This window comes from Eurosta solidaginis, chromosome 3 (genome assembly GCF_040869045.1).
Source record: "Eurosta solidaginis isolate ZX-2024a chromosome 3, ASM4086904v1, whole genome shotgun sequence".
In the NCBI taxonomy this organism is placed as follows: domain Eukaryota; kingdom Metazoa; phylum Arthropoda; class Insecta; order Diptera; family Tephritidae; genus Eurosta; species Eurosta solidaginis.
This window is the reverse complement of record NC_090321.1, coordinates 287042546-287062274: the sequence shown is the minus strand read 5'-3', so window position 1 is coordinate 287062274 and position 19729 is coordinate 287042546. Positions and strand designations below refer to the sequence as shown.

At 35.5% G+C, this 19729-nt stretch overlaps 2 protein-coding genes across 2 annotated transcripts; one reads left to right on the top strand and one right to left on the bottom strand.

Annotated features, from left to right (window-relative positions):
• Positions 1 to 853: 853 nt before the first annotated feature.
• Rho1 (ras-like GTP-binding protein Rho1) lies at positions 854 to 5079 on the top strand. The gene is made up of 5 exons (XM_067776987.1): positions 854 to 1073; positions 1740 to 1900; positions 3953 to 4102; positions 4159 to 4239; positions 4301 to 5079. Exons 2-5 carry the CDS (start codon positions 1745 to 1747, stop codon positions 4490 to 4492), a joined length of 579 nt encoding a protein of 192 aa, XP_067633088.1. The 5' UTR covers positions 854 to 1073; positions 1740 to 1744; the 3' UTR covers positions 4493 to 5079.
• A 7832-nt stretch (positions 5080 to 12911) lies between these two features.
• On the bottom strand, positions 12912 to 14701 carry LOC137247240 (aldo-keto reductase family 1 member B1). The gene has a single exon (XM_067778353.1). It carries the CDS (start codon positions 14497 to 14499, stop codon positions 13564 to 13566), a length of 936 nt encoding a protein of 311 aa, XP_067634454.1. The 5' UTR covers positions 14500 to 14701; the 3' UTR covers positions 12912 to 13563.
• Between the last annotated feature and the right edge of the window lie 5028 nt (positions 14702 to 19729).

Sequence of the window (19729 nt, the reverse complement as noted above, 5' to 3'; positions counted from 1 at the left end):
TATTCCGAAATGCCCAAATTTGATTTTGAGGATGATGGCATCTATGGTCAATGTTATAAAAAATGCACATTTTCACGCGCTCTCAGAGAGCGAGAAGTTTCATATCATGTCATCATTGCTGATGACCTGATACGAAACTTTTATTCTCTCTCAATTCGTTTCCAGGAATGGGTCTTGAAGTTCATTCGATTGTAAACAAAAGTTCATTCGTTTCCAAGAATGGGTCTTGAAGTTCATTCGATTGTAAACAAAAGTTCATTCGTTTCCAGGAATGGGTCTTGAAGTTCATTCGATTGTAAACACAAGTTCATTCGTTTCCAAGAACATCAGATGGCTCTAGAGTTGCCTAAACTACCCAAAAAAAGGAAAAGTTTAATGTCGCTGCTTCTAATAATTATTGGTCGCAAAAAGTTGGGTGGTGTGTTTCATGCACTTATAGGTACCTTCCATAAAAGCAACTCTGTTACTAATTTCAGCGCCATTTTATTTTCAGTACAGCTCACTCTCTCACTCTTGTTTATTTCATGTAACGATCCATACTTGTAGATGCCTTTCCCTGTTCCGTAAGTTTCAAGCACTTCGTAACTTTCAGTGTTGTTGCCTTTTTCCCTTTTCTCTTGAATGGCAATTTTCGACTTAAAATTATTCAAAATAAAACAAAGTTCTGAATTTGTTTGCATAAAGTTTTGAGAGTAAATAATATGAAAAGTTGAATAAAAGAAATTATGGTGCAATTGCCGTTTCTATATTTCAGTTATATGCCTATTGCGCTTTCTTTATAGAAGCACTTACGAAGCGGGTAAATTGTTTTTTTCAAATTGGCACTACTCTATGCCCATCGGCTGAACTCGTCACTTATATTTTAAAGGCGTTGTTCATCATCATTTTCGGGCGAATTGTGTAAAAAGAAAATTAGTTGGAAAAAATTGAAAATAAACTTGAAATCCGCGGAATTTTGCACAAAAAAGAATAGAATATAGGTTGGAAGGCATTTCTCTAGTGCCATTTATACTTTTTTACTGTCCAAAAAGTTGCATTTGTGGAGTGTGAGGCAGACGAAATTATCAAATTCTGTAAGTGAAAAATGTGAATAGCAAACAGTAGTAAAAGCAGCAGAAGCGTTGACATCGTCAATGGAAATGGAAAAAGTTGAAAATTATTACGGGTGTGTGCGAAGGGGAGGGGGCGGAGAGGATGGGTATAAGTTAAAAAAAATTCCACACAAATTGCGAATGGTTGATGACAGTGATCACTGAACTAATGAAGGTGATTATTGTGATGTATTTGCGATGACGTCTGAGGCGCTTCCGTCTGAGCAAAGGAAGTAGCAGCGCTGCTCGCAGAGTCGGCTGGACCTACGGACGAGAATTTGGATATTGTGGATTATCACTGAATATAATCAGAGGATTGTGATACAAAAAATTCAGAGGCACACTTGTTGTAGATGCTCCTGCATCCAGTAGATGATACTAGAAAGAAATATGCTCCAAACGGATAATCCACAGAAGAAAATTACCACATCATAACTATTTAAAACTTTGCTTTTCTTTCAATAATGCACATAAATGTGTACGGCTATGTACATATATGTATGAATAATGTTCCAACTTTTTTTCCAACTGTTGCATATTAACTTATCGATAGATATTAACATTTATATATATACTACCTGTACATATACCATATACCCACATGCGTATGTGTAAGAAAATAAATAATCTTGTGATGTCACTTTACAGAACCAATGACGACGATTCGAAAGAAATTGGTAATTGTAGGCGATGGTGCCTGCGGTAAGACTTGCCTTCTGATTGTTTTCAGTAAAGATCAATTCCCAGAGGTGTACGTTCCAACTGTTTTTGAAAACTATGTTGCGGATATCGAAGTCGATGGAAAACAAGTAAGTCAAGATTGTTTCTGTACATTATTAATGTATGTATATACATTAGGTTGCCTCACCCAATATAAAGTAAATTTTGGAATAGCACAACAAATAACTTTTAAATTATGAGTTTGCGCACTTTAAAATATATATATTTGTGATCGGGAGAACTCCCTCTTTCATTTGATACCAAGTTAAACCCCGCCGGGGGGGGGGGGGGTGGGGGGGTGCTAAACTAAATCGCTGCCTAAATTTTTGCAGCTGAATTATAAAATTCGTTCATCAGTTTTTGATTCCCCCAGCGGGTTAGGGGATCAGAATATACCCGCGGTAGGTATGCCTGTCGTAAGAGGCGACTAAAATACCAGATTCAAGGGGCTGTGTAGCGCAACCCTTCAGGTTGCCAGCGCAATATATAGCTTCTCCAAACCAAATTGTCAACCTCACCTATCCGCGGCGAATCCTGTTTCACTAACAGACGAGGCTCTGGCGACCCCAAGCTCCTCATGGAAATTGAGGGTAGGGAGGGAGGGAATGGCCTGAAGGTTTAATGTGGCCACATAAATCGTTCCCGAGATGGTCGGGCTAGCACCTTAATGATGCTATGATACCGGAGCGTACCGGATTTGTATCCGGCAAAGGACTATCACATCGATAACACCCCAAAGCCTTCGGGGAGCAACCTTATCGCTACAACAACATCAGTTTTTGATAAGATTAGAACCCCCCTTGCGCACGACCCTGCGTTCAGCAGAACTATGGAATGTTTAAAACTGCAGTTTCTAATTCTGAGCTATTTTAATTTTTTTTTTCAATTTCTTTTATCGCTTCTAAAATAAATTTAACCCCTTACAGAACGGCAAGTTAACTTTTTTAACTCAGAGTTAACCTGACGAGGGGTTATACATTTAAATTGCCTTACACAATGGCGAGTTAGCAGACAACCCAGGGTTATAAAATTCCTGCCTCTAGCACGTTCCTGGATATATGTATGAAATTGTGTTGCATTTATGTGTTCATGGTCTTTCAGTGGAATTAGAACCACTATCGCTAACAGCTAAACAAACTGTCATATCCCTCGAATTGAATTTTATCAACTCGAAACAAATTCCACGAAAAATCCCCCAGATGACCTCACAATCTATGGTTCACATCCAAATAAACAGAGTGTGGCATTGGACAAAACCACAATGTTGTTGTTGTATGTATAGTGACACTTCCTGAAGTCGATGGTAATTTTTGGATCTAGATCTGATACCAGCCCGACTATCTCGGGAACGATTTTAAATGGCCACGTTGAGTCTTCTAGGTCATCCATTCACGCCTAGTTGTGCGAGGAACTTGGGTCACAAGGACCTCGCCTTCCAAATATGTGTAAGGAAAATTCATGTTTGCCACAGGATTCGGCGCGTGTATGTGGTCTTGACAACGGGGTTGGTTTTATTCTTCAGAAACCTAGAGATACACGAACGGCTGACATGATGAAGACTTTAGCCTGTTTAAGTGTGAAACAAAATATTTTTTTCCACTCCATGAAATTCATATTTAATATCAAACATGGAAATGTACCTGAGTATTTAAATAAAAATATAGTATTAGTTGAGCAAACTCACAACATAAATACGAGGAACAAACATAATTTCAAATTGCCGTTTTTTAGAACTGAAATTGATCAACAGAATATTTTCTACAAGGGTCTAAAAAGGAAATAAAAAGTTGTAACCAAATAACAGTTTTTAAAACAAAATTATATGAATATTGTAAAACCTTAGCTATAAGATAAAACACTGTAATATAATCCAACTTACGAATTAGGCTTCTGGCCGTAATAAATAAACAAATAAATAACCACTCCTTGAGGACCTGAATGCTTTTGCCTATTTGTGAAAAAAAGGTTTATACAGCTATTATAATTGGAAATTCGTATGTAAATGTTACCTAAAAAATCTTTATAAACCGTTTTTATTTTTATGTGGGATAGTCTATAATAAATATTGCTTAAAGTTTAAGTTGAGATTATGTGCAAAACAAAACGAGTAAATTGAATTATTTGATTGTTGTTTATTATAGGTAGAGCTGGCCTTATGGGATACTGCAGGACAAGAAGATTATGACAGACTTCGACCACTAAGTTATCCGGACACGGATGTTATACTTATGTGCTTTTCAGTGGATTCACCCGATTCATTAGAGAATATACCTGAAAAATGGACTCCTGAGGTTGGTTTATCTATCTTTCACTGAATATGGTATTTTTCACATTTGTTTTTTTTTAGGTAAAACATTTTTGCCCAAATGTTCCCATAATTTTAGTAGGCAATAAAAAGGATTTGCGAAATGATCCAAACACTATTCGAGTAAGTCCGCAAAATTAACGAATTCTGAGAGCAATTTTAAACATAATCATGCATTTTACAGGATCTTGCAAAAATGAAACAGGAGCCTGTTAAACCTCAGGAAGGTCGGGCAATGGCTGAGAAAATTAATGCCTTCGCATATTTAGAATGTTCGGCCAAATCTAAAGAAGGTGTACGAGATGTCTTCGAAACGGCTACTAGAGCTGCATTACAAGTTAAGAAGAGGAAGAAGACCAAATGCCTTTTGCTCTAAAAGAGCAAGTCTATGCTATATACGCTATATGCAAAACAAAGCAAAAACATACACTCCCAATTTATTATTTCCTCTGTTTTTACAATGGGCATAACTTTTCAAATGTGGATTTGATAGAGATAACTCCTTCATCATGATTGATTATTACATAATAATCTTATTTCAATCGTATTTTATTATAAACATGTATTTAAAAGTAAACAAATATGAAAAAAAAAATTAAAATTATTTACTCTACAAAGCATTCTTATATGAGCGTTTGAAAATCCCTGAGAAGAAAGTATTGAAAAAACATCTGAAAATGAGATATATACATTTAGAGGTAAAGTAGGGAGTGGTATTAAGGAAGTAAAAGAAAGTCGGTACTGAAAGAAAGTATGTCAATCTGCATACATACACGCACACATGCACAAAAATGGGAGTGTAAACGGCAACAGGAACACTGAACACTTTCAAAAAAAAAAACATCGGACAAAATTTATGAGTGTATTAGTGTAGATTTTGTTGAACGTCCCTAATTTTTCTTTTTAGTATATTAAGTAAAAAAAAAAAAATTTATAAAAAAACAAAAAAAAAAAAATAATAAACGACCACCAGAAACAAATAAAACAAAAAATATATATTTGTGAATTTTGCTACTTTTTACTACCAATTATGATGAAAACTAAAATAATGATCATAATTTTGTAAAATTAAGAATCTGTATTCATAAATGCAATGGCCGTATATATTAACAGATGATGAACTAGCTACATTTTCAAAGCTAAAGAGAAATATACATACATACCACAGATTCAATGCATTCAATTTCCAAATCGACCTAATGTTTAGCAATTGCATCATTCAAATCAAATCATAAAGTATTTTAATAATAAAGTAAACGAATAAAAACATAAGAGACTAAAAATCAGTTTTAGTGGGTCCTTTTTTTTAATCATAGGATATAGTGTTTTTCAATTCAGATTCTCTTATTTTCCAATTTTATGCGTTTTATTTCAAGTGTAAAATTTTGTAATAAAATAATAAAAAGATTTAAAACGATAAGAATGTCATGTTAAATATTAATTGATTTCAGCGAGTATGGGGGAGGTGATGGGATATGGGAAAAAGTTTGCTGGTTTGAAATGGTCTTAATGTACCGGGGCTATTCCGTTTATTACTTCGATGGGCGAATTGGTGCTTTTTTGAGATTCACGCGATCACGAGATATTTTTATACTCAGTTGAGCAGAGCTCACAGAGTATATTAAGTTTGATTGGATAACGGTTGGTTGTACATATATAAAGGAATCGAGATAGATATAGACTTCCATATATCAAAATAATCAGGATCGAAAAAAAATATGATTGAGCCATGTCCGTCCGTCCGTCCGTTAACACGATAACTTGAGTAAATTTTGAGGTAACTTGATGAAATTTGGTACGTAGGTTCCTGAGCACTCATCTCAGATCGCTATTTAAAATGAACGATATCGGACTATAACCACGCCCACTTTTTCGATATCGAAAATTTCGTAAAACCGAAAAAGTGCGATAATTCATTACCAAAGACAGATAAAGCGACGAAACTTGGTAGATGAGTTGGATTTATGACGCAGAATAGAAAATTAGTAAAATTTTGGACAAAGGGCGTGGCACCGCCCACTTTTAAAAGAAGGTAATTTATAATTTTTGCAAGCTGTAATTTGTCAGTCGTTGGAGATATCATGTTGAAATTTGGCAGGGACGTTACTCCTATTACTATATGTACGCCTAATAAAAATTAGCAAAATCGGAGAAGGAGCACGCCCACTTTTAAAAAAATTTTTTTTTTAAAGTAAAATTTTAACAAAAAATTTAATATCTTTACAGTATATAAGTAAATTATGTCAACATTCAACTCCAGTAATGACATGGTGCAACAAAATACAAAAATAAAAGAAAATTTCAAAATGGGCGTGGCTCCGCCCTTTTTCATTTAATTTGTCTAGGATACTTTTAACGCCATAAGTCGAACAAAAATTAACCAATCCTTTTGAAATTTGGTAGGGGCATAGATTTTATGATGTTAACTGTTTTCTGTGAAAACAGGCGAATTCGGTTGATGCCACGCCCAGTTTTTATACACAGTCGTCCGTCAGTCCTTCCGCATGGCCGTTAACACGATAACTTGAGTAAATTTTGAGGTAACTTGATGAAATTTGGTATGTAGGTTCCTGAGCACTCATCTCAGATCACTATTTAAAATCAACAATATCGGACTATAACCACGCCCACTTTTTCGATATCGAAAATTTCGTAAAACCGAAAAAGTGCGATAATTCATTACCAAAGACAGATAAAGCGACGAAACTTGGTAGATGAGTTGAATTTATGACGCAGAATAGAAAATTAGTAAAATTTTGGACAATGGGCGTGGCACCGCCCACTTTTAAAAGAAGGTAATTTAAAATTTTTGCAAGCTGTAATTTGTCAGTCGTTGAAGATATCATGATGAAATTTGGCAGGGACGTTACTCCTATTACTATATGTACGCCTAATAAAAATTGGCAAAATCGGAGAAGGACCACGCCCACTTTAAAAAAAAAATTTTTTTAAAGTAAAATTTTAACAAAAAAATTGATATCTTTACAGTATATAAGTAAATTATGTCAACATTCAACTCCAGTAATGACATGGTGCAACAAAATACAAAAATAAAAGAAAATTTCAAAATGGGCGTGGCTCCGCCCTTTTTCATTTAATTTGTCTAGGATACTTTTAACGCCATAAGTCGAACAAAAATTAACCAATCCTTTTGAAATTTGGTAGGGGCATAGATTTTATGATGTTAACTGTTTTCTGTGAAAACAGGCGAATTCGGTTGATGCCACGCCCAGTTTTTATACACAGTCGTCCGTCAGTCCTTCCCCATGGCCGTTAACACGATAACTTGAGTAAATTTTGAGGTAACTTGATGAAATTTGGTATGTAGGTTCCTGAGCACTCATCTCAGATCACTATTTAAAATCAACAATATCGGACTATAACCACGCCCACTTTTTCGATATCGAAAATTTCGTAAAACCGAAAAAGTGCGATAATTCATTACCAAAGACAGATAAAGCGACGAAACTTGGTAGATGAGTTGAATTTATGACGCAGAATAGAAAATTAGTAAAATTTTGGACAATGGGCGTGGCACCGCCCACTTTTAAAAGAAGGTAATTTAAAACTTTTGCAAGCTGTAATTTGTCAGTCGTTGAAGATATCATGATGAAATTTGGCAGGGACGTTACTCCTATTACTATATGTACGCCTAATAAAAATTGGCAAAATCGGAGAAGGACCACACCCACTTTAAAAAAAAATTTTTTTTAAAGTAAAATTTTAACAAAAAAATTAATATCTTTACAGTATATAAGTAAATTATGTCAACATTCAACTCCAGTAATGACATGGTGCAACAAAACACAAAAATAAAAGAAAATTTCAAAAGGGGCGTGGCTCCGCCCTTTTTCATTTAATTTGTCTAGGATACTTTTAACGCCATAAGTCGAACAAAAATTAACCAATCCTTTTGAAATTTGGTAGGTGCATAGATTTTATGATGTTAACTGTGCGAAATCGGTTTATGCCACGCCCAGTTTTTATACACAGTCGTTCGTCTGTCCTTCCGCATGGCCGTTAACACGATAACTTGAGCAAAAATCGACATATCTTTAATGAACTTAGTTCACGTACTTACTTGAACTCACTTTATTTTGGTATGAAAAATGAACGAAATCCGAAATTACGAAAAATGAAAAAAATGCCATAATTCTATACCAAATACGAAAAAAGGGATGAAACATGGTGAGGTAATTGGATTGGTTTATTGACACGAAATATAACTTTAGAAAAAACTTTATAAAATGGTTGTGACACCTACCATATTAAGTAGAAGAAAATGAAAACGTTCCGCAGGGCGAAATAAAAAACCCTTAAAGTCTTGGCAGGTATTACATATATAAATAAATTAGCGGTATCCAACAGATGATGTTTGTGTCACAGGTCCACATTTTGGTCGCGATCTGGAAAACGCCTTCACATATACAACTACCACCACTCCCTTTTAAAACTCTCATTAATACCTTTAATTTGATACCCATATCGTACAAACGCATTCTAGAGTCACCCCTGGTCCACCTTTATGGCGATATTTCGAAACGGCGTCCACCTATAGAACTAAGGCCCACTCCCTTTTAAAATACTCATTAACACCATTCGTTTGATGCCCATGTTGTACAAACAAATTCTAGGGTCACCCCTGGTCCACCTTTGTGGCGATATCTCGAAACGGCGTCCACCTATGGAACTAAGGATTACTCCCTTTTAAAATACTGATTAACACCTTTCTTTTGATACCCATATTGTACAAACAAATTCTAGGGTCACCCCTGGTCCACCTTTATGGCGATATCTCGAAACTGTGTCCATCTATGGAACTAAGGATAACTCCCTTTTAAAATACTCATTAACACCTTTCATTTGATACCCATATCGTACAAACGCATTCTAGAGTCACCCCTGGTCCACCTTTATGGCGATATCTCGAAAAGGCGACCACCTATACAACTACCACCTCTCCCTTTTAAAACCCTCATTAATAATTTGATACCCATATCGTACAAACAAATTCTAGGGTCACACCTGGTCCACCTTTATGGCGTTATCTATAAAACGGTGTCCACCTCTCGAACTAAGCATCACTCCCTTTTAAAATACTCATTAACACTTTCATTTGATACCCATATTGTACAAACAAATTCTAGGGTCACCCCTGGTCCACCTTTATGGCGATATCTCGAAACGGCGTCCACCTATGGAACTAAGAATTACTCCCTTTTAAAATACTCATTAACATCTTTTGTTTGATACCCATATTGTACAAACGCATTCTAGGGTCACACCTGGTCCACCTTTATGGCGATATCTCGAAACGGCGTCCACCTGTGGAACTAAGCATCACTCCCTTTTAAAATACTCATTAACACCTTTCTTTTGATACCAATATTGTACAAACAAATTCTAGGGTCACACCTGGTCCACCTTTGTGGCGATATCTCGAAACGGCGTCTACCTGTGGAACTAAGGATTACTCCCTTTTAAAATACTCATTAACACCTTTCATTTGATACCCATATCGTACAAACGCATTCTAGAGTCACCCCTGGTCCACCTTTATGGCGATGTCTCGAAAAGGCGACCACCTATACAACTACCACCACTCCCTTTTAAAACCCTCCTTAATACCTTTAATTTGATACCCATATCGTACAAACAAATTCTAGGGTCACACCTGGTCCACCTTTATGGCGATATCTCGAAACGGCGTTCACCTGTGGAACTAAGCATCACTCGCTTTTAAAATACTCATTAACACCTTTCTTTTGATACCCATATTGTACAAACAAATTCTAGGGTCACCCCTGGTCCACCTTTATGGCGATATCTCGAAACGGCGTCCACCTATTGAACTAAGGATTACTCCCTTTTAAAATACTCGTTAACACCTTTCCTTTGATACCCATATTGTACAAACAAATTCTAGGGTCACCCCTGGTCCACCTTTATGGCGGTATCTCGAAACGGCGTCCACCTATGGAACTAAGGATTACTCCCTTTTAAAATACTCATTAAGACCTTTCTTTTGATACCCATATTGTACAAACAAATTCTAGGGTCACCCCTGGTCCACCTTTATGTCGATATCTCGAAACGGCGTCCACCTATGGAACTAGGGTTACTCCCTTTTAAAATACCCATTAACACCTTTCATTTGATACCCATATCGTACAAACGCATTATAGAGTCAACCTGATCCACCTTTATGGCTATATCCCTAAATGGCGTGCACCTATAGAACTATGGCCCACTCCCTCATAAAATACTCTTTAATGCCTTTCATTTTATATACATGTCATACAAACACATTCCAGGGTTTCCCTCGGTTCATTTTCCTACATGGTTATTTTCCCTTATGTTGTCACCATAGCTCTCAACTGTGTATGTAATGTTCGGTTACACCCGAACTTAACCTTCCTTACTTGTTAAGTATGAATTGATCGTGCTATGGGCTTTCAGTTGTTTCCATAATTTCGATTGGAAAATAGGAAAATATACGTGAAAATAGCACAGCGGAGTTTTATATATGGCCAAATCCAACATCACTCAATTTCACTTATCGATACAACTTTCAAAATCGTGTGGCATAGCTATTTGCAATCAAATACTTCAGACATTTTTTATTTTAAGCTCAGTCCTTTATGTTTCCACTCGGATTAAGTTTTTGGGGATCACCAACTTTGGTGTCTAAACTCTGCAAATAGCTTTATTTAATTCCAGTGAAGTGATTTTATTATTGAAATCAAATAAGTAGTTTTTTCTAGTCTGTCTGATAATGTATATACTCGTAACATAGAATTTAGTGGTATTAATGTAATCAGTAGTTTTAAGCGTCAGTGGTAAAGACGTTTGGCAATTGTAATTTCAGGCTTATTTTGAATAGAAAAGATATCCCTGATTCATTGCATAAAATTTGTTGCTTGAAAATATCAAGTTGTTGAAACTTTAAAAGTTAGACTAAAAATACTCTAAAAAGTTTCCTTGATACCTGGAATTGGTTTCTGAGATCCATTTCCTTAAATCTCCTCAAGAGGTGAAGCTTAATTTTTTGTAATCACAATCTTTTTACTCTTTTTTCGACCAATCACTTAAATGTGAAGATTTTTTCAGATAATTTATTGTTTTTTGGTACGGATAGCTCGTTCTTTGGATTAATATATTCCCTTTTTCGTCAAAAGATTGCGTTGATGCTAGTTTTATAGAGTTCTGTAAGTTTTTCCAGTGGAAATGAGAAAGGTTCAACTGGCCTTTAACCGAAGCCGATGCAATGGTTGCCTGAATTACCGATTGCCCTCCTCGGCTGTGAGTGGGCTCTCTTATCACAAAAATAAAAACACGAAGTCCTGTTTAACTTAATCTAGATCAAGTGTCGGCAAAAATGTTGTGTGGATGTATTAGTGAGAGCGTTTTGATCGCACGAACCAATTGATTCACTGATCATTCGCTTGTTAGACTGAAACGGCTAAGCACACAATAAATAATAAATTATTGATGCGCACAATGGCAAGCGAATATTTTATGCTGCTTGATAGGAATTTCATAAAGACCTGCTTTTTGATCAATTTTTATAAAGGTAGTCCTTAAAATGTTTTTATTATCTTTTACTTACTACTTTAAATTCCACTTGCATATAAAAATAGGTCCCTATAATTTTCCTAATAAATACATACGTTTTTTACTATTACTATTAATATTTACGAATTTAAGACTGACACCTGATTGTTCTAGAAATAAATGGGCAACAAAACTATATATACACTAAAAAATTAAGAATTTTGATGAAAATTCGCCAAATATCGAGAATTTTTAGTATTATTTTCAAATAAAATTTACAGTCTCTATTAGATCCTGTTGCATTTTTTCACATTAAATTAGTTAAATTAATTCGTATTAATAAAATGTATTTACGTAAATACGTGCATATATTTTTCGCTGCGCAAATAGCGATACCAACACTCTATGTTGGCACGCCAATTGCTCATTGCAGACTGAACCATTCACTAAACAAAGAGCGCAGGCTATCTGTGTGAGTTGCTCACCATCTTAAGATGTATGAAACGCCGATATCTGATCTAGATGTATAAGGATGATTTCGAAGTTAGCCTCCAGAACATAAGTATGGACTTTCAAAGTTCCAAATGAAACCTTTCATATTTTTTCCTCAACTATTACCAAATCTAAAAAAGTACAAATGTGGGCGTGACAAAATTCTACATAACAATTCCCAGCATAGCAAATCGCAATATTTTATTTTGCCCTCGCTCCACTACAAATATATCGTTCCTAGTATCTATTCTGCCATTTGCCCCGCGCTAAAACACTACGTAGGTCATAACAAGAGTCTAAAGCTGGAGTCATTGGTGCCGTATGTCGTATCGCTGTATCCGTATCCCTAACGTAATCAGCTGTTTATCGTTACGACGGTAAACCAAAACCCAATTGGTTGGCTACGATACGGTTACGACCTTAGCGGCACCAATAATCGATTGCATTGATTCTCATAAGGTTGGTCGAATCAGCTGTTAAAAGGTTACCGATACGGTTACCGATAAAGCACCAATGTCTCCAGCTTAAGAAATGCTACCATTTGTTTATGCTACGGCTCTGCTCTATGCTCTGTTCATGTTCAGAGCCGGAGCAGTAGCAGAGAAAATTTGTTTCTGATACTGCCACAGTTTTGGACAGCATACTAGATTCACCGATTTGCATATAGCTGTAGCGTACCGCAATTTCCACGACCGCAGCAGTCGCCTCATCACATCCCTAGCATCGATAAAGTTTTTAATTAAAAAGCCTTTTAATGCAAATTTACGTAAGTACACATTTTAGTATAAATTTTTATTGAAATTTTGTGTTTTTATTAGTCCATTTACGACATTCAAAAATTTATTCAACCCTGATCACTTTGTAAAAATTTCGGTTTATTTAAAACAAAATCCTATACAGATATGTAGGTACATTAGGGTGGTCCTCGTGGATCAAATACAAAATTTTGTCCAGTCTTACCTCTTCATACGATAGTACATAGGTTAAAAATATCACATATAAAGCTGGCCCCGTTGGAAATGGTTAAGGCATGTTGTACAGGGATACGAGCTCAGATTGCCCTATGACGACTCAATATATTAAAAACTTAACTTTAATCATTGTGCGACACGCTTTAACCATTTCTTATGGGGGCATTTTGTATACACATGTACGTGATATCGCCAACTATGGTACTATCGATTTTGGGGTTTGAAAATTGAAAAATTAAATTTTAGTTTTTTGAGTTTATATAGAGATACATATCTTAATTTTGACCCCTGTGCGACACTCTTTAACCGTCTCGAATTGAAACCAAAATATATGTGTGAAATTTTTTGTATTGCCATCGTATTGCCATCGAAAAATCGCTTATTTGATTTATAAAGACCACCCTAATGTACATGTTTATGTACTATTGAGCTAAAATTCGGTATTGAATGGGAAATATTTATGTTGGCTCATCGCTGTGAAGGGTATCAATCGCTGCCCTGTGTGATAATCGTCCATCACTTTCATATCATCACAACTCAATTCGAAGTCGAAAATATTAAAATTTTCGGCTATTCGACTTTTCGTTACCGACTTTGGTATCGGTATAGTACCCAGCTGCAGTAGATATCGCAAACATATTTGAACTGCCGTTTTTCTATATTTTTGTGCCAAATTTCTTGCCTTGGCATCATACAAAAAAGGTGGCCATTGGTGCTCCGGCTTCGGGCGTGCTAGTGGTGCATATGCGGTTATAACAATTTCATGTTGTCGAGAAAATTCTATCAATTTTTTCTGATTAAAACCGGGATGACATTCTACTTGATTTACCACCGGCCGAATACGACAATTTTGCAAGACACGCTCCGTCTGTTGGGCATTGAAATTGGACAATCCAATACCGCGTGCCAAACCCAAATCTGCAAGCTTTTCCATAGCTTTCCATGTATCTAAATAGTCTACGTCAGAGAGTTTGGAACTGCCATGCACATTTTCATCGCCTGCATAAATTTGACCAACTGGGAAGTGCATGAGGTACAAATCGATGTACTCCAGTGCCAAGTTTGATAGACTCTTGCGGCATGCATGTTCCACTAGATGAGGGTCATGATGTATGCCGGCCAATTTTGTGACCACAAATATATCTTCACGCTTAATAATTCCTTCAGCAATTTTCGCATTAATTGCCCGCCCCACTTCATCTTCATTTTCATAAACAAAAGCAGTGTCGATATGTCTATAACCCAAATCTATGGCATCCCTCACTGCACTCTCTGCCTCTGATTTACGCGATCGCCAGGTGCCCAGCCCAATGGATGGTATTTCCTGACCATTGCTCAATTTTATTTTTGGAGCTGTAGGAGACATCTTAGCTCCTTATGATGATATCACAATAAAACTAATCACTTAGTTTTTACTCTTTACATGAACTAAGTATTTGTAGTCTTATCGCGGAACGTCAAAGTGTTTTTTGTGTAAGAAACGCATAGGTATGAGTCACATTTGACATTTCTTGTTTTTGCCATATATGTAACCATGTAATTATGCGCATTACATATTTCCCAGGCATGCTTAACCAACGAAACGATATCATTTCGTTACGATAATCAACGTTAATAAACGAAACGAAGTCATTTCGTTTCGTTTATTAACGTTAAGATCGTCAAATTAACGAAATGATTTCGTTTCGTTTTCTGCCATATCAAAACGAAATCAAATCGTTTATGTTGATTATTAATTTCAAACTATGCTGGCAAAGCTGATTGATGGCGGAGTCATTAAAGGTGAAAGCATTATCCAAGCTGATTGCAACTTTTCTCATGAATTTTGACAGTACGAACATTTCTCAGAGTATTTTTGACATTACCACCAACGAATTACACAAACAAATTACATAGAGTTTGTGTGTGTATGTGCGCTCGTTGTTGCCACCTTACGGCTTCACCATGGCTATAGCATTGCCAGCACAATTCAAACATAAAGTATCACGTTTTCGTTATCGTTTTTAACGTTAACGAAAGCTTTTCGTTTCGGTTAAAAACGAGATACAATTTATCTTGATAATTTCTTTATCGATAATATTTCGAAGTGTTTCAACGGAAACGGTGGAAATTTTTTGATAAACGATTAGCTTAACGTTAAGATGCATCCCTGATATTTCCCCATATACTGACAATCACTGACTGGCAAAACTTTACCGGTTTTGGTTTTATGCTTTTTCATATGTATATTCGAGTCGACACTAGTCTCAATTCTACAAAGAAGTCATAAACGATTCATTAAACAACAGCATTGTTCCTAATTTCTGGAAAATATCTACAATAGTACCTGTGGAAAAAGTTAAAAATACAGTGAAGCCGTAGGAGCTACGTCCAATCAATACATAACCTGCAGATGAAAAAATAATGGAAACAGTGGTTAAATATCAACTAGTAGCATACTTAGAAAAACACGATATAATATAAATAATATAATATACCTGAGCAATCTGGGTTTAGGAAAAGTCATTCTTGTGAAACAGCATTGAATATGATAATTGCAGAATGGAAAGAGGATATAAATGACAAAAAAGTTGCGTTATCGGTCCTCGTAGACTTAAAAACGGGCTTTCGAAACAATTGATAGAAATATTCTGTTGGATGTCATGTTTAAAATTGGTATTAGGGGAAAAGAATTGGAATGGTTCCGAAGTTACTTGAGCAACAGGAAGCAAAGAACGATAATTGGAAATTCATTATCATCGGTTGTTGATGTAAGCATTGACCTACCGCAAGGCTCAGTACTGGCACCAATATTGTTTACAATATACATTAACGATATTAAATCATGCTTAAAACATTGCAAAATTCGCCTATTTGCTGGTGATGCATTGATTACCATCAGTGAAAGAAATACGGATTGTGCTATGTCAAAGATGCAAGAGGATTTGGAAACCTTATACAAATGGCTGTGCCTAAGAAAGTTGAAAGTAAATGTGGATAAAACCAAATTTATGGTATTTTCGAAATACCTAAGTACCACTGTTATCAATAATCCAAGCAATGTTAACTTGAAAATAAGAAACAGTGAAATTCAAAGAGTCGACAAAATGAAGTATTTAGGAGTTTTGATCGATATGAACTTGAACTTTGGAGAACATATAAGTAATTTAGTAGCTAAAATTGCAAAGAAAATAGGCTTCATGTACCGAAAATGTAAATATATTAACCAACGTCATAAAATATTAGTATACAGATCGATCATTGAACTACATTTTATATACTGTCCTACAATTCTACTATTAGCAAACGATACACAGATAAAAAACTCCAAATACAGCAAAACAACGCAATGCGATTAATTTTAAAATGTCCGAATAGAACACCTAGAAGTACAATGTTAAATATTGTAACGAATTTACTGCAAATCCTCTTATTTGCAACCAACCTTCTGCTAAGCTCGAATCACTAAACTGTTGCATAAATAACTCCACTTTTTAATACTGCAAAATGGCCTTTATTAAAGTACAATAACACTACTATTGCCCGACAGATAGCGTACTTAATTCAAAACTGAATTATTGCGCCTCTACCATTGTTGCCTTTTATACTCTGATTTCCTCGTTCGCATCTTCTAGGCGCTTCCATTTCCAGAATCTACTAGTTGGCCATCAGCTATCAAATTTCTCAGCTGTAACTACAGATGCACGATTTTATAGCTTCTCTCATTGGATCCTTTCGGGAGTATCTCAGATATATGCATGTGGTTGTGCGTTGCTTCTCAGCTGCGTATACGTACATATGTATGTGTAGACATAATGATTGATTCGTTTATGTAGATACAAGTGACTGTCTGCTTTATTGTTGTTGTGACTTCATTTACTTAGCATCAGACTAGGGATGTGAGTATCACTTAGTGTCACTCATACTCGTCACACTGCCCTCCACCTAAGTCTGATCGTCCCGATCAGACAAATCTCGCGATCTAAACGCTGCTAGCATCTCCAAATGTACCACTCTTCTACTCCATGGTTTCCCAATGGTTTGTATACGGTAGATGGTGTCACTGATCTTCTTCACAATTTTGTACGGGCCTTCCCAACTGCACCGAAATTTGGATGGATCCTTCGCCGGTGAGGGTTGTATAGCAGTACCAAATCTCCCTCCAAGAAACCTTCCGAATTATTGTTCTCATCGTACCTGCGTTTCATCTTACTACTTATTATCCTTGATCGTTCCCTCGCACTCTGTTGTTTGGCAAATGAACTACTTTGTAGAGCTTGCTCTTGACGGATTGGCTTCACATAATCGGTATCGTTCCCACGTTTCACAACAGTAGTGCGCTCTGGCTTGAAACTACCCTCGCATTCTTTCTGGGAAATTCGTTGCTTCGTTTTTGTGCGTCCATTAGGTTTTGTCAATGCCAGTGTTTCTCTCAGGTACTTTTGATTTTGCTTGTAGGGTTATATTTATATTCAACTTTAAATGTACCTACTTTAAATAAATTGAAATTTTTTGTTCTTGTTAATTTTTATTTTTCAATTGTAAAATATTGTCTTTCAAAAATTTTCATTCGGTTGAAATATTTTAAAACGTTTTGTAACATACTTTTAGGAGCGGTTATAAAAATATTTTATAAAAATAGATAGTGCTTATTATTAAATAGTGATTTATATATTAAATACCACATTGGCGATCTAGCCAGCCAAACATAAAACCGTCCTTCAAAAACAACGAATCAAATTTTAATTCTTTTATATATTGTAACGACTTTACTTGCAAATCCTCTTATTTGCCCTTCTACTAAGTTCGTATCGCTAAACTGTTGAATAAATAACTCCAATATGTAATAATGCAAAATGGCCTTTATTCAAGTACTTCAGAATAACACTTGTACTTTGCAACGAATAGCTTACTTAATAACCAAACTGATTGACAGCTCAAATGAAACTCTACTATTCAAAATAATACTGCTATAGCTCGCTAGATAGCGCTTAATCCAAATCTCAAATCAAACTGAATTACATTTTACTCGCTTGTGCCGCTTTTATAGTTTACGCTGCATACATCTAGGCTCTTCTATTGCCAGAACTTACCAACTATTTCGAGTGTTTATAGTTCTCATATAGTTTCTACTTGTTTACAATTTTCTACTTTTCAGCGTCTCTCAGATGTATGTGAGTTTGTAGTTTACAGTCTCTCGCACACACATAGGCGTATAAGTAAATGCATCTGTGTGTGACATCTCTCGGCTGCCTTATATATGTGTATACATGATTTGATTATTGACGTGAACATCGCTTAGCATCGCCTTAGTGATGGTATAGCTTAGGGATGCTAATATCCGTGACAATATTATGCGAGTGGAAACCATATTGACTTCCGAAAACGATACCATAGTTCTGTTTACTATATCCAACTTATTACGTTTTTATCAGCAAATTCTTAAACAAATTGTTAAAGGTGGTGCACTTGAACAAACTTTAATTGATTTACAAAAGACCAGCGAAGAGATTTATTTAAATTCACTTTCAAATAAAGTGCGTAACATCTTGCAACGTCCAGCTCTAACTCGCTAAAAGTTTTGTAATTCGTACCTTTAAACTAGTGTGAAGTGTCCTCAATACTCGAAGAATTATCTGAAAAACAAGTTGAAAATATATACCAAATATATCGTGAACATCACAAGAGCCCTCTCTAACGCGTATTTGACGTAGACGTGGTGGTCCAAAAACTAGATTCACTTCTATAAAATTAGTTTATTTTCAACTGCACGACGTCGTCTTCGTCGTATTTTTGGATTGTCATTATTTCAGACGTTACCGCTGCATCATTAACATCAGCCTTTCAATCAAACATTGCAAGAGCAACAACAACAAAAGCTACAAATACAAACAATTAAAGCCATTGCACAATACATTATCTAATTTCATCAATCAATTTTAAAGCCATTGCACAATACATTGTCCAATTTCATCAATCAATTTTAAAGCCATTGCACAATACATTGTCTAAATTCATCAATCAATTTTAAAACCATTACGATAAATATTTGGTGAGCTGTATCTAGTATTAATATTATTTATATGTATCTGTATATGTATCAAAATAGATTAATAATTTGGGTTTTGTAAACGCTCCTTTCCGGACATTTTTATTTCTTCCTATAATATAATTTTTGTAGTTATTTCTATTAACAATGTTTCATTCACCATCAAATAATATACGTACATCTACACCACGAAATCAAGTAAACGATTCACTTATTGATTTGGATAATGAAAATTATCAAAATGATTTACCAAATCCATATGTGAATCAAAATAATGAAATTTTTGCTACATCGGTAAAACTTCCCCAATTTTGGACTAATTGCCCTGAAGCATGGTTCATCCATGCTGAAATGCAATTTAGTCGAAAGAACATTACTCAGGAAGGGACAAAATATGAATATGTCATAACTGCACTTCCACAGGATGTAGTTATGACAATTCTTGATTTTATTCAAAATCCTCCTTAAAATGACAAATATTCTGCATTAAAGAAAATTTTAATTGAACGGCACTCATTAAGTGAGAATGCCAAATTAGATCGAGTGTTATCCGATTCAGAAATGGGAG